General features: G+C 37.4%; 3 protein-coding genes across 8 annotated transcripts in view; 1 reads left to right on the forward strand and 2 right to left on the reverse strand.

Annotated features, from left to right (window-relative positions):
* Window positions 1–3,939, forward strand: part of LOC141426392 (GTPase-activating protein skywalker-like) — a 78,131-nt gene extending 74,192 nt beyond the window's left edge. For all 6 annotated transcript variants that reach the window (XM_074085265.1, XM_074085263.1, XM_074085261.1 and 3 more), the window contains one exon: window positions 832–3,939. In XM_074085265.1, coding sequence (XP_073941366.1) covers window positions 832–973 — 142 coding nt within the window. In that variant the 3' untranslated portion in view covers window positions 974–3,939. The remainder of the gene's footprint in view (window positions 1–831) is intronic.
* Window positions 3,940–5,664: 1,725 nt separating this feature from the next.
* Window positions 5,665–7,109, reverse strand: LOC141426175 (uncharacterized). Its single transcript, XM_074085031.1, has one exon. It carries the CDS (start codon window positions 6,970–6,972, stop codon window positions 5,683–5,685), a length of 1,290 nt encoding a protein of 429 aa, XP_073941132.1. The 5' UTR covers window positions 6,973–7,109; the 3' UTR covers window positions 5,665–5,682.
* A 1,868-nt stretch (window positions 7,110–8,977) lies between these two features.
* On the reverse strand, window positions 8,978–15,295 carry La (La autoantigen-like). The gene is made up of 6 exons (XM_074085267.1): window positions 14,953–15,295; window positions 13,634–13,800; window positions 12,146–12,406; window positions 11,725–11,871; window positions 9,982–10,090; window positions 8,978–9,589 (listed from the first exon to the last, which is right to left on the reverse strand). The coding sequence occupies exons 1-6, from the start codon at window positions 15,077–15,079 to the stop codon at window positions 9,252–9,254; spliced, it is 1,149 nt and encodes a 382-aa protein (XP_073941368.1). The 5' UTR covers window positions 15,080–15,295; the 3' UTR covers window positions 8,978–9,251.
* Window positions 15,296–15,829: the final 534 nt, after the last annotated feature.

The following is a 15,829-nucleotide window of genomic DNA, read 5'->3' on the forward strand; positions in this document are numbered from 1 at the left end:
TCTACTCAGAATCAAAAGCACAATTGATTCCGATGGTTTAAAAAAATGCCCCAATGAAAAATGACAGTTTTATGACGTTTTTCTCACATTCGGTATGGGCGTCACAAAACTGACTCGTAAAATTTATATGAAAAAAATTAAATACATTTTGTAAGTAAAGGTACACACGCACAGAGCATACAGTCATTACTAGGGCTTCCCAAATTTATTTATACTGTCCCGCCGCTCAACCCAGTCCCCAAAAATACTTACCAATTTTAGTACTAGCCTAGTAACAGGTTATCAGAAAAACACTATATGGACAATTTTTAACCGACTTCAAAAAAGGAGGAGATTCTATGTTCCAATGTTTCTTTATTACAAAACAAGAACGATATCAAAACTTATGTTACACGTTGAATGATTAAAAAAGCAATCGACACGCGACGCCCCTGCAGCTATGTCCCAGGGCATCGCGACGCACAGTTTGGGAAGTCCTGTCTTAGGTGACAGCTTCATGCTGGCACAGTGCGGGTTGCTAACTTTGCGCCCACAGATCTTCAACATAACTGCTTCACAGGTGTATGTAGGTTTCATCAAGATGATTTCATTTGTTTGTTTTTTATTAAGTTTATTTTGTATGATTAAGTCGTATATAACAGCCATTTAACGCTGCAGAAACAAGGCCGTTATTTTCGCAATCGCATTCACTGAAATCTCTTTTTGCACTCCTTGGCAAATAAGAAATGGTGAATGCAATTGTGATTCCAAGCGCGTTAGAATTTTATGACTTGCGGTTATTTAATACTTCAGAAAATAGACTACCTACTATAAGATGCGTTTCGTTTACAGCGACGGGCAGGCGATATGGATGGACGAGAACATCCGGTTCGGTAAGACGGACCGCTGCTCGACGTTCAACAACCCGCCGCTCTGCCCCAGCGGCGACTTTGAGATCAGAGTCTTGGAGGTCTACGGCTTCTCCGGAGCGTAGAGAATCTCGTCCCTTCGACGCGCCGGTGGACGCCGCTCAATTACACGGCAGCCAATGGCGGAAACATACTACTAAAACCATGCGATGCCACGCCACGTCGACCGACGCATGTTTCTATATGCAACTGATCATAAATTTATGGGACTGATTAGCACTGACACGCGTTGGTTGGCATGTAGTATGTCCGCACCTTAATTCGTTCACATCACCTCGATCCTTGCATATTTATATTGTACCAACAGTAAAATAAGTGAGCTGCACGTAGGTGAACATAGGTTTTTTTGTGTAATTGACCGGCCGCCTCTTGCCGATTAATAGACTGTGTACTAGTTGTATTTTCCTATTTATTCGACTTTTAATCTCCCCAGTAGCTCCCCGTTTGAAGGCGCGAGCGCCCAACGAGTTCCGTTCAGAACAACGAAGGGGTAAATTAGGTTGTTACGATATTTACTCGTGTAGGGTGTGTAAGTACAAAATGAATGTTACATACCTACTATTGGATTAAATACGCTTAAAGAAAGCAATATGTAAGGCCTAGCCGTTGACAGTTTCGTTGGCTTATGAGAACCAGGTTAGGTAACGAATAAGGGCATGCATCAACTAACGAACGTACACCCGTTTGACTACCAGGTGAAGTGCTTGTACGTTTAGTGTAGAAATTTACACGATAAGCATAGCTGGTTATCTGATGTATTGATAGCATGTTCTTATTGCAATAGTAGACCGACCTAAATGACCATCCATTATGTTATGAAGTATATAAAGGATTAGGTTTTTTTTATTGTATAAAATCTCGCACGGAGGCAAAACAGTGGACAATACAACCGCACTTGTCTTACCTTCGTATGAACCAGCATGTGTTTAAATGTATTCGTACTCATACACATACTTGTGTAGTCACTGGATTACCTTAGTTTTAATCCATGCTCGTCTTTGGTTCGTTAATTACATAAATAAATGGATGGTCGTTTTAGAGTCTACTTTTGACTGGAACTCAAACACTCCGGCTTCGACATTGTATTCGACACATCAGATCTGGTCCGAAAATTGTATACCCAATTCGGAATTTTGGATCGTAACTACTAAAGTAGGTATATGTCGAAACATATCGGCTAATATAGTGAAGAAGGTCATAGGATGTGTGCAGCTTAAATATAAACCGCGCCAAGATCTGCTTCATTCCGTTGCCGCCGCATACGTGTATAATCAGAACTGTCACCATGTCATTGCTCACAAAAATGTACCAAAGATGTTTAAAGTAGAATTTTGTAGGTGTCGCTACGCACGTTTTTGGACTTTAACAGTTTATCGGTGTTATATGTACCTTATAGTAAACATGCGTAGGGAGGAGCGTAACACGCCCTATGGTGTTGTATTATTTTACATTTGTCAGTTATGTGCCAAATATGGACCACTGGACAATTACACGACAAATCAGTATACAAAATTAAATTGTATTATTTCTGGCACTGTTTGTATTTAGCGGGGAGATTTTGAAAATTTTCACGATTGAATTTATACATAGTACAATGTTATTCTTTCTCGAACGTGAAACAATGTTTGGAATGTGTTTGAATGACTCATTTACAAATAGTGTCCTAACTCGTGGATTTATATAAATCGCCTATCAAATTAATCGATACATAAATTTTCATATGTAATTTTAATGTATTGGTATATGACGAAACTATAGTGGATAAAAAAATACTGACCGTATTAAGAATTTTAAATTTGAAACGAAGTAATTTTAATGTGCGATTATTTATATATGTTGAATGCGATCGTAGCATTATGTGGACATCACAATACATATCCCTGCTAGTACAAAGGGGATTGTCATATCACCAGCGGCTTATCTGCCTTAGCGGCTCATCACCGATTCGTCATCACCTCGAGTGCAGTTCATCATCCCGACGTAGAGTCGAGTCCATGATGTGGCGTTAAGAGATTTATGATTTTCATTGGCTAAGTTTATTTCCACTTTTGTTCTCAATGCATTGCTGTTTTAAAATTGTTATTTATTTTTCTAAATATTGTTTTAAAACAGTACCTATGCCAATTTGGAAGCAGCTAATCTGGAATTTCTAATGGTACTACATACAATTATGTTTATCAAAAGCCTAAGACTTGTTTTAAATTCAGATTATTTATGTAATTTATTGAATAGGTAACAATTAATGATTTATATAATGTTAATTTTGCGCCCCCCTGCGGTGTGCGGCGTATTCAAAAAGTTATGCCTGATAACTTTGATATATTCGCTCAGTTGTTTGAGTTGGTATAGTCGTCTGCACAGTGCGAACGGCCGCACTCCGCCGCAGCATCAAACACGCCGTTCGCACTGTGTCGCCGCCTATACATATACATGTTTACGCGTAAGTTAATTTTTAGGTTATATAGTCCGGTCCGCGCCCGCAGGAGGGCGCCAGTCGCGATATTATGTTGCTGTTAGCAGGAGTTCTGCTGCTACATTTTGTGCTCATACCGTGCCTTCGCCGGCAAAGACCAAGAAGTCTATTGGATAGTATAGCATCGCTTCAGCTTCGCCCGGGACGAAACGTAGCAGGAGAGCGCCCAACGTTGTCGTTGATCAGTGTAAAGTCTAGTCTTTATCCTGTTTTTATCTCTAACGATATAATCTAAATATTTACGAATTGATATTTAAATTTTTGTGCGATTTTGCCTCGCTCGAGGGGCCCGTAGGAACTCGTGGTTAGTTAGTTTATAAATACATATAATGTAAAGTATACTGTTATTAATATTCGTTCTCCCTTTCAGTATTTGTGGTGTATGTTGACGTGAGCATATCAGTGAGTGGGCCGCGGCCGTGCGAGTGAGCTTTGTTTTGTTACGTTACGATGTACTGTTACATTCGATAGTTTTAGTCCGCCTCGGCGGAGCGAAACTTGTTTAATGGTAATGTAAATGTTGCTTTATGATGTCTACAAAATATATAATCCCATATATTTGTTGTTGTTTCATTTGGTTGCTAAAGGTTCCATTTTTTAAAATCCTAAAACAAATTACAATAACATGGAAAACAATACAATGTAGTTATGTGATTGTAAATGATCTCTTGTCTTAATTATTCTCATTACTGTACCGCATGTTTACAATTTGTTTTGTGTGCTAAAGTTAATAAATAAATAAAATTAGCTCTGTACTACTTTTTACCCATAACTTCAATGTCATCCCACGACACTTCACTCCCAGGATAAAAACTAGTTTATGTTAATCAGGGGTCAGAGGTCGGCAACTGGCTCTTTTGAGAAGATAGAGCTAAAAGCTATCATTTTCAAAATTTACTAGCTTCCAAAGAGCCACTAACGTAAGCGTTTAGTGTCATTTGCTTCCAAGTTGGATTTTTTAAAACCAAAAACATGTCTGAAAGATAGATATATAATAGTCACTAGTGGAGTGATAGCACGATTTTTCAGGATTTTGACAAAGTATTTTAATCACTAAATTTTGCGTATGGAACTGCAGGTACGGCGAAGTTCGTATCGCATTTTCACTCGCGTATTAAATGACATAAAGAGCGAAGTTTTTGCAGGTATAGGTGAGCTGCAACTTTTACATCTAAAGAGCCGCAGGTTGCCGACCACTGCCCCACTGGGTTAAGTTGTTCCAGAGATTACCTCCAATAGTAAATGACATGCAACCTAGAATCATATTTTCCTTTTCGCTCATTTGAGACAAATGTGAGCAAGAGAGTAATATTATTTTGGGTCAGAACCAGCAGACTATTGTGCTGTTTACATATGCGTTTGAAATATAAGAAGTTTAGATTTAAAAGATTTTGCTGAAAGCTTCACTTGCTGTCTATAAGTTTAAGTGTTGCCAGCTGTATAAATGTGTAATTTTCTAAAAATTATACTTTTATTTTATTCCAGTATTTCAATTTTTTAAACCATTTCAAAAAAGTGAATTAATACGCAGATTTTAATTAAAATTACAAATTAATGCATGCTCAAAAACAAGTTGTATATTTATATAATCTATAATCTCCGAAACGGCTCCAACAATTTCAATGAAATTTGGTATGTAGGGGTTTTCGGGGATGACAAATCGATCTAGCTTGGTCTTATCTCTGGGAAAACGCTTATTATCGAGTTTTAGCCCGAGCAAAGGCGAGCAAAGCTCGGTCACCCAGGTACTCATTGTTAAAAAGATTAGAAACCCCTGATATACAAACAAACTTTACCTATTTATAAACAGAGTGAAAAAGATAAACAAATTCCAACAGAAAAAAGGTTCTTGACAGACGGACAGACGGAGAACAAATTTATCCTATAAAGGTTTTCCTTTCAAGGTATGGAAACCTAAAAATGGCCTAAAAATTAAAATATCAAATTTTATTCCTGCAAAGCTAGTATCATGTCAATAGAATGTGTGCCAAATCAAACAAAGAAATTTTTAACAAGCAATATCGAAAAATAGCTAATAATTACGATGATACTTGCTACTACAGTTTTTTGGGGCCCAAAAGTGAACTAGCTGTGCCATCTTCTGGTTAAATGAGATTTTCCGACTATCAAAATATTAAGCAAAGCTCAGTAGTGATTAAATATGGTTAAAAAAATAACTTTCCAAGAAACAATAATTATACAGCTGTGTACAGGTTGCTCTTAAGATTAAATACCTCTATCAACTGGGTCAGTTGACACAATCCAAATATAAAGAAAAGAAAATATTTGATCAAATGTTTATTACGAGTCTACATTTTCCTTTAACCTAGTCCTAAAATTGGCAGTCCTTTTACTAACTTCAGTTTGGATTTCCTTGTCTTTAACAGAATTAACAATCTTCTCACATTCCTCTCCAAGCTCATCTAGAATTTTTTCCAAAGCTTCTTCTGAACAAGTTCTCATATAAACACACATAAGGGTGGCCAATGGATTGACCATTTTTTTTGTGTATTCAGTCAATTCTTCTCTGTCATCCTCTTCAAAATTATTCCCATTTTTGTTATTTTTCATAATCAAGCTTACAGCTCTCCACATTTTCTGGCACGCTTTGAAATATTTATCAGATTCACAAGTTATTTTCAATACATTAACTATCGTAATGCTAGAGTCCAGTATATCGATTACATCCGAGTCAATCTCTTTTTGGTTAATTAATTTCTTCTCATAATAGCATAAAGCTTGGCTGATCATGGTTGTGACACAGTCGTTAGTCTCACTGTAGATTTCCTGAGACTTATCAAACCCCACTAAATTTAGAATGATTTGAAACGTAATGACAAGCACCCTCTCTAGCTCATCCTGTTCGCAGGAGTCCCTTTTATTAACAATTATCTCCGTGAAGCCCGCTGCAAGTGATTCCATTGCTTCTTTCTTTAAAAAATGTGTAAAGAACACTGTCCTTGTTTTCTCTGTGTTGCAATATGAACATAGTGTGTTAAAATTCTCTAAAGCAGTCACCAATAACTCTTTGTTTGAAGAATTCTTCAAGATAAAGTATAAAGTGCTGGCATAGTCAATCTTTGGAAACAGATTCATCCAAATTGCAACATCTTTGTCGTGGGCGAGAAACAAATTTGAATTTATTAGACGCAAAACCTGAATGAGTACAAGACTGTCATCTGCCTTCATGTAGCCCAGAAGGAGGTTTAAAAAGTTGTCCATCTTCATAAGAGTGGCTACGACATCTTTATGACAAGATAAGTTGCCGATGATACCGACAATAATCTCAATAATGCGCGGCGTTTCTATAACCGGCAACGCGAAGTAAAAGAGGTTTAAAATTTCATGTTTTTGTAGAAATAAAACTACATCTCTCTCCGCAGTCATATCCCAAAGCGTGCACAAGTCATCTTCAAAGGATTTTTCCTTAATTTCGTCCTTTAATGTGTCTAAATTAGCTAATTTAAGCAGGATTTTCAAAACAAACCGCTCGCTATAAGCAGTGTCGCCAATCACATCTCCAGACACTGGAGCTTCACTGGCTGTGTCTGCTTTGTTTTCCTCCTCTTTAGAGGTTTCTTCTGGCTTCATTTTGATCGGTTTCACTTACGTAAACGCATTAATTCATACGTTTGTTTGGGTTTCTTTTGTTCACAGCCAAGAGAGAGACGGGGAAAAACGACGCCACACCATCTGTCAAATTGACATGACGACACGACATGAGAAGCGTGCGTTCACTTTTAAGCCATGTATTTTTTCGAAGTGATCACAATATCATTTATGGTTCCACGATGAAGTTTGGCTTGATGTGGGCTTGATTATTCATTTGTGACTATCAGAGCAGAGCGTTTTCACATTATCCGACCCGATATCGGTATTGGACGACAATACGTTATCGGGGCAAGTAAAATGTATGAAATTTGTACCTGTCTTTCACATTGTCCGGCCCGATATCCGATATCGGAGCCGACACCGATATGTTGACGGCACCATCGGACGCCTGTGGGCTGTCGGATGATAAAGTTTGTATGTGCTATGCGTGTATCTAAATTGTTTCTGTGTGCGCAAAGCCCGATGCGTGGCGGCCATTTTGAGCCGGCCGTATCGGAACGATTTTGTCGGAAATTATGTGAAAGCAGCATTGCTGTCGGCTATCGGATGTCGTCTATCGTCGTCCCATACCGATATCGGATCGGATAATGTGAAAACGCTCTTAACTTAAATGTTGAATAATAGCGTGTCGGTTGGTGACACTCATTGTCTTGTGCGGCCATAGACTTTTTCTTAATAATTTTCGTAACAAAACGGACACATCCATACAATATTTTGGGGACAAATCTGGAGACCCTGCAGGGCTACTACGAAACTCGAAACTCGAAGTTCGTGTCGTGTGGTCCCTCTGACACTTATACTATTTAATACGAGAGCGAGAGAGACGGAAGGACACGAACTTCGAGTTTCGTAGTAGCCCTGCTGCTTTTCCAGCTCGGAATCATGAACTCTCTACCTCCCAAATTTCGTTAATATAGAAATTTCGGTAGATAGAAATGCCCAAATGCACGGGCATTACGGGCACGGGGAGTCTAGAACTAAAGTGTAATGTACAGAATAAAGTTGTCTGAGCAAAAACACTTAACAAGCTTTAATCAAACGTCCTCGTTTCACTGAAAGAGAAACTTTCCACACTATGAGGGCCCAGCCTACTAATTTTTTCATGAACATGACGCATAAAACTAATATCAACTTCTGGTACACAGCATCATGCTATGGCATTTACATTACAAGCATGTGTATTCTGGGTCTGGGGCTTACTCTGGCTACTTTTACCATCCTTCTTTAGTATCTTTTCTCTACTTACTCTTTGTACAAGTATAACATATTTATGAATGGAAATAAAAACGTTTGAGAAATTTAATTTATAGTTCTAGCGGGTGCGTGATAATGATAAATGAATTTTGCGCAGACGAAATTGCGGAAAACAGATGATAATCTTATGAAGTACCTAACCCAAAACTATGTATTTTTCCGGGATTAAAAACCACCTTCTGTCCTTTCCAGTCTCATACTTTCCTCTTTACCAAATTTCATCAAAATGGGTTCAGCGCTTAAGCATTAAAAGGTAACAGACGAACAGTTAGTTTCACGTTTATTATATTAGTGCGATTTATAAAATGAATGATAGAAGACGACAAGAATTCCGCCAATTTGTGACTCCATCCAGCAGCGTGTAAGGTCTCAAGACGGTCTATGATCTGCTCAGCGACTGTCACCCTAATGTGAAAGGGGTCTTAAGCTTTGGTTTCCTATTCCTAGGATCAGCGGTGCCGTCAAATAGCGGCCGTAGTTCATACTGCTCCTCCTCCTCCTCCTAACACCGCTCTCTAGGAAACCGCGCCATTTTGTTCACATAGACAACGTTCTAGTGACGTCATTCACCGCTTATTACGGTCGCTATAATGACGGCACAGCTTATCCTAGGAAACCAAAGCTTTAATACCGGACTGGACAGTGGACGGCTGAGTAAGAAATGAAGCTGAATACAGATTTACTAAAAAAAAACTTAAAAACTTATCTTAATAGTAAATAAAAAAGGAACTTTGATAAAAGATTTATTTAGTACCTGTACGTTAAAAATAAAGAGAAACTCAGTTTCACTTTAGGATATCTTAAAATATCTAAGTTACACTTCAATAACAAAAACGTATTTGCATGTTTCAACATTCATTGTTTACACTATTCATAACTTTTAATAGACCTCAACAAAATATGAAATCTAGCTGATTAATAACAGTTTTGAGATCTCTAACGTATGAATAAACTTGAAGATGTGCTTAATCAATTTACAAGGAATCGGATCACAACTTCTGCGCCTAGCTGTCAGCCTTGATTTTGGTTGCCGGGGCTTCCTCATGGTTCCCTTGCTTGCGTTTCTTTCCATGCTGGTGTTTTCCCTTGTAATTCTTGCCTTGTCTGTTATGCCTGTTATTTTTCTGATTCTTACGCCGCTTGGTTATTTCTTCGATAGTCTTGTCTAGATAAGCTTTTTCTTCATCCCCCTCAAGCAGTTTAATGGTGACCTCTGTTTCGCCGATGGTGAGTTTGCCGTCGGGGATCTTTTCAATAGCCTCCTTGGCAGCGTTTTCTTTGGATAAACGCACCCAGCCTTGGCTATCGCCGGCGTTGAAGTCTACATAGGCGATTTCGCATTCTGAAAAACATTACATCAGTTATTACTAGTATGGCAAAGTTGTATTAATTTATCATTTTCACACATACTCGTAACTACCAGTGTTGGAAGAAATCAAGAAAAACTCAAAACCATAAACATGAATTTACTGAAGTTCGTTTTAATTATCCAAATTTCCTAAAGCGAAGGTAAAAAAATACTTAGTTTCTAACCATATTAAATGAAATAAAACCAGATAACTCAAACCTTAAATCGAGTTTGAGTTTGACATGTTTTGGGCTAATTTGTAGCCCTTCTTCTGCAACACGTGCACTAACGACTGAGTTTTATTTCATTTAATATGAGTCAGTCTCACGGTAGTTTCATGTTCATAGTTTCTAACCCTTCAAATTCTGATTCGGTTACACACTCACCAAGTTTTTCAAGTCCTTCTTTGATGTCCTCTCGCTTAAACTTTTCATTGCTCTGGGTGAAATATAGCACCGTGCCAGTTGGCAGTTGGATGTCATCTTTTGCTTTTTCCTGGAATGGAAAAGTGATTAGCTTTTGTCCAAGTCAAATATAAATGTTCACTGCATTTTTTTCTGCTAGTATTTGTTGGGAATGGGAATGACGTTTACATGTTATGTACAGGGCACGTCTATCCTGCGCTACTTAATGACGAAAATTGTTGTTCCTTCGAACTCTTAAACTAAACCAAACCAAAACACAGGCAACGACCTATAAATACAGATGAACTTGAGCAAAGGCTGCTTCACAGGTTAAATGGAATGATTTCCGTAACCAATGTGATGTCATATTTTTTTAGCACAGGGAAGGCGCGAGGTAAGGTGCCATTTCCTGAGGCTGTATTGTCTTACAATTATAATTGCTTTGACCACTTCCTTCTGGCAAACCATATAGGATGACAGTAGAAAGAAATAGGAAATGAGGTTGCGAGCGATCGCGCATTAGACAATACAGCCTCAAGTCATGACTGACCTGTTATTTATGTTATAAGTTTCAGTCTTTAGCAGATTTGTTTATAGATATATATTTCCATCGACGATGATGAAGATTTATGTTTACGCATACCGTCGCAAATGATCGATGAATTTCATTAGCCCAGAGGCAGCATGCGGGGAATACCCGATGCTATATATATCGACCAAGTGTCTAATTGCTCAATGATTTCCATTGGTCGTTATCTCGCATGCTTTAAATCGACTGACTTATCCGACCACTGAAAATGAACCTTTAAAAGTAGGTATCAGTTTTTAATGATTCATATATAATTACAATAGATAGACCTTTTTTAACAGAAGTAGATCACAATTGGGTAAGGCTCACGAGCGTTTTGCCCGCCTGTTCCAGTGTGTTATGAATATTGATGCATACAATAACTATTTGCGTCAACTTCTGATGAAAGTAGTTTCTCTTTGAAGTAAAGTATTATTATCCTTAAATAATAATAAAATCAATATTCATAACACACTGGAAAAGGCTGGCGAAACGCTCGTGTCGTGCGTGAGCCTTACCCAATTACCTTTAATGAGTTAACTTGTTAAAGGTATTAAAAGTAGTAAATGTGTCTGACAGTAGTTTTAGGGAAGAGGTGAAAAATATGAAGTGCTGATTATAGACCTTAATTCTTTGATATTTTTTTTATTGCTTCCGTGCGAAGCCGGTGCAGGTTGTTAGTAATCTATAAGGGTATGTTCTGATGACAAGCGCTTAACGCGCGTTTACAACTACATGCTTATTTAGGCCATCGACACTTGAAAAGAGAAATTGACTAAGCGTTTTATGAAAATTTTGAGACATCTCAAACAAAAGAGAAAAAATTACTGATGCCGAATATGTATATAACTTCAATATATAACCGTCGGTATGTAGTTGTGCGTTATCAAAACACGCGTTAAGCGCTTGTCAACTGAACTTAGCCTTAGATTCAGGGTTTCTTAAATTGCAGTCAGGACCACTTTTTTGAAAATTTCCTGATAAATATGTTTACAGACTGACCTACTGTGGACCCCTGATACACATGCTATGGACCCCACAATACAATACAATAACTCTTTATTGAACATCAACACATAGTACAGAAAACACAGGTATATGGAGATTTACCCCCCCCCCCCACTTTAAGAAACCCTGCTTAGATTCATGTTACTCACAGCATCTTCCTTCTTTGGTTTCTTATCCCTCTTCTCTTTCTTGGCGGCATACTCTTCTTGCTTCTCAGTGAGATATGCATCCTGCCATTTGGTGATCAACTCATTGTCTCCATACTTCAAATCTTTTATTTCCATAAATTTTTCTGCCTGTGAAAATGTAAATTAAATTCGTTTTAGATTTTGATAGGTGTGTCATATATTAACAGATTTTACTTTTTTTCTCGACAAAACATATGAAACTGCGTAATTCAGTGTCAGCAGTCAAATGTTACTTTGGTTTTTTAATTAGTTTCATATACTTATCATTGATCAGATTATAATATAACTATAATCAAGATTGTAATGACTACAAATATTTCTGCATTGCAATAAAAATACCCTACAAATATTAGTAAAATTGAATAAAATTAAGTATTCTTACTTGCTCCTTAGTCTTAAAAGTTGCGAACACAGATCCCTTGAAATGCCTCGTCTTGGTCTTAATTTCTTGATACTTTCGCATGATGACATTCTCAACCTCCTCGTGTTGTTTGAAGAACTTCAGCAAGTCATCCAGAACCAAGTCCTTGGGGAACCCTTTGGCATAGATTGTTCGGCTCACAAGTTCCTTCCTGCGTTCCTCATTCATTTCTGGAAGAGGCATTTCTGGGCTTCTACGGACTTTCTTATTGTCCTCTGATACCTGCGATATTTTAAAAAAGGTTTTATAATATGAATTGCTATTTCAAATATGTATAGCTAGAGTCTAGCTGCTAGACAATTATTTAGCTCAAGAATATGAGTGGTCTCTACTTTCAATTGATTTCATGTTGACCAAGAAATTTCAATCGAAGCAATCAATAGAGGGCCCAGGCAAATTTATAAGCACTCAAATTAGGTATATTTGTATTTCATGGAATAGAAATGAAATGCTTTATTTGGAAATAAATTATGTTCTGCCACTCTTTTGAAGAAATATGAATAACTTACAAATTATAAATGATATTGTCATTATGGAATCACCAAACAAATTAAATTAGAATTAGTTCATTAGATAAAGGTATTAATTAGTTTCACAATTTAAGTCAGCAATGAATAAAACTATTTGTCACAGTATTTCTGTGAAAAACAAATTATATCTCCTGATTGCATTAAGTGAACCAACAGGTTCCATTTTTCCTTTTTAGGTATGGAACTCTAAAAACAAGAATAAAAAAAATGAAGGCAATTCATTCACGCAACAATGGACTATAATTATTGTCAAGCATACACAAGCTTCAAGATTTTACAAACTCTTGGATAGTAATGTACAATTTTATTAACTTAACCTCCTGAGACCTGAAGTAAAATTACTGTTTCCACAATTTGAATCAATCATAAATTTCATTTTTTTTTATGTCCTCAAGTCACGCACAACACGAGTCAAGTGTGTACTGGGTAACCCAGGAGGTTAACATTAAGGATGTGTATACATACAATTTATTGTAACATTGGCCATATCAACTTTGTAGTTTGGTTGTAATAAAACTGAAGACCTTCATTTTCTTCCGGAATGTGATCAGAATAAGGACATCAGAAACAGGTATCTGGATGGTATGGGCTTGTTGACTGGAGTTGTCAATGTGATTCTGTGTCAACCACTTTTAGAAGAAGCGATGCAGGATGCTGATTTACAGGTTCATTAGACAGGCCTTAGAGTCCAGAGACTAGATTTCAGTACAAGGGAGAGTGTAACATGTATCTCGAGGGTCCCCATGAGGCTGACATAGTCACATTTGGTGTACTAAAGCCTCATTAAAATATAAGATTAAAAAAAAACTTTGTAGTTAACTGTAGTACATGCTTTAAGACTAAGAACACTTACAATGTGCATCGGTGCATGTGTAAATGTGGCATAGGAATCTTAGATTTCTACTTTAAAAGTACAAACCTCTATCAGTCCTGTGGTAGACTTGTTTAGAGCAGTCGCAATGACCGCCAGGTCTGTAGTGAGCTGTGCAAGCCTGTTGAACTTGATGAGGATGTCTAGAGGCACCCATCCCTCGTCCAGTTTTACCTGCTCACGGAGGAACTTATCACGGGGAAGATTCAGGTCACCTGGAATCATTATATTTACGCCTTTAACTTACTGTTGGTTATGGAACAGTTATTAATGCAACTGTATCGTAACAGGGGTCCTTAAAACACGAGTGTGGCTTTATGAAACAAGGAGTAGCAAACTTTCATAATAGGGTCACATGAGTGTTTTAAGGTCTAATTACATACAGTTGCATAAAATATTTTATCTACATCCATATTAAATCCTCCATCATGTGTTAAGAACCATTGGGAATGAACGAGAACTAGGTATGTCTGCCCCACGAGCTGCGCGCGCGACGACTTGCGCGCCCTGCTGGTGCGCGCGGCGCAGCACGCCCCGGTGCTGTAATGATGTATGAAATCTCTAACTTAATACAATACAGCCATGTTCATAATAGAATCCAATGTCGCAATGCTGGTCATTATCTATGGTTTTTAAACGCATTATGGAGAATTTACTATATGGGTGTAGATAAAATAAATATGTTGCTTGAACAAGAGTAGTTTTTGTCAGCTCCGTTAAGTCAAAAACAGAGGCCCCCAAATGTTTTGTCTCGTAGCCCCATGTCCATAGTCTCGGACATACTGTAAGCTTAATACAATACAATGACTAAATGAATGATGAATGCTTAATAATACATTTTTGTAAATGAATCACCCTCAAAAGTGTTTTTTTTTGCATGTGGACCTCACACGGATCATCTTCTACCCCACTGATTTGATAGTTTATTTCGGGTACCTATCACTGGTCTAAGAGCGTTTGTTACTGAGTAAACACTAGTGGATGAAGTACTTTATTAAGAAATTGAGGTAAGTGCAATGTGATCCTGGTTTGTAAAGGTATTTATTGTTTTTGATTGATATTTTCATGAAAGGTTTTTTTCACCATGCACAGGGATTGTGCCTCCTTTAGCAGTTCTTTGAGTGTACCTATATAGTGTTGGTTTCCGACTTCTGACATACCTACATAAGAAGCAAAGTAAAAAATATGATACTTAAATTAATAATGCTAAGTTGGCACTATTAACTCTGAACTATTGAGTCGTTAAATTGTCTCTAAGGCAATAAACATCCAAACGCGCTCAAGTTAAGCGATCATAATAGAAAATCCTTGGCAAAACTATGTGCATCACTACGTTTGAAAATGTATTTAGGGTAATCGTGACTCACCGAAGTAATATTCGACCTGTCGAATAATCGCGATATCCAGATCAGTTTTCTCTTCAACGTTATCGGTTTCCTTTTTCTCCTGTCCATTACTTTCAGTAGGAACTTCAGCTACCTTCTCTTCAGTCATTTTTATGATTCAGATAATTACAACGTTGCAATGTAGCGCAATTGGCAAAAACACTGCTAGTACTGTGATTTATGATTATCCCAAAAAAATCAGACGCTTGCTCAGAATTAACTCCAATTTTTAAATGAAACACGTGCGTTTCTACTTCTTCCATACACGCGGGCAAAGCAAAAGAATGATTTGATTGAAGAGGGGCGAGGGCGAGAGAAGGGAAGCGAAGGGCGGGAAAGGCCGAAAGCCGAAAGAAAGCAACAGGGCTACTACGAAACTCGAAGTTCGTATCGTACCGTCTCTCTCGCTCTCGTATTAAAAAGTATAAGTGTCAGAGAGATCGCACGACACGAACTTCGAGATGCAAGTTTTTTAGTAGTCCTGCAGCCATTGCAAAAATAAGACAGAGATAAGCATAACATACATCACATACATGTTACTGGAGTGTGAAGAAAACAGGTATATTTCTGTTATTCATCTCTGATTTTTAAAGATTCGTTCAGAAATGAATTACGCTAGGTTTTAATTTTAATGTTTATTCTTGTAAGAAATATTTGACTTGCAATAATCGATTCTAATTCTAATTGCGTCACTACTTTAAAAAAAAAACGTATTTCAAAATAGATAATTTTACCGAGTGGACCTTATGAACATTACGTCAAGGTTCAATTTAATTTTGTTGATTTTAAATACGAGATTTTTCAAAGTAGTGACGATTTGTTATATTTGTCAAATATAATAAAAATCTAGTTTCCTTAA

Source organism: Choristoneura fumiferana, chromosome 3 (assembly GCF_025370935.1).
Source record: "Choristoneura fumiferana chromosome 3, NRCan_CFum_1, whole genome shotgun sequence".
Lineage (NCBI taxonomy): Eukaryota > Metazoa > Arthropoda > Insecta > Lepidoptera > Tortricidae > Choristoneura > Choristoneura fumiferana.

Excerpts from the sequence above, each read along its gene's own strand:
- LOC141426175 (XM_074085031.1), bottom strand. The coding sequence starts at position 6,972 with ATGAAGCCAGAAGAAACCTCTAAAGAGGAGGAAAACAAAGCAGACACA.
- La (XM_074085267.1), bottom strand. The coding sequence starts at position 15,079 with ATGACTGAAGAGAAGGTAGCTGAAGTTCCTACTGAAAGTAATGGACAG. Across the intron at positions 13,801-14,952 it reads ACAGGTCGAATATTACTTCG|GTGACCTGAATCTTCCCCGT; the intron begins GTGAGTCACGAT and ends TAATGATTCCAG. Across the intron at positions 11,872-12,145 it reads CTTTTAAGACTAAGGAGCAA|GCAGAAAAATTTATGGAAAT; the intron begins GTAAGAATACTT and ends ACATTTTCACAG.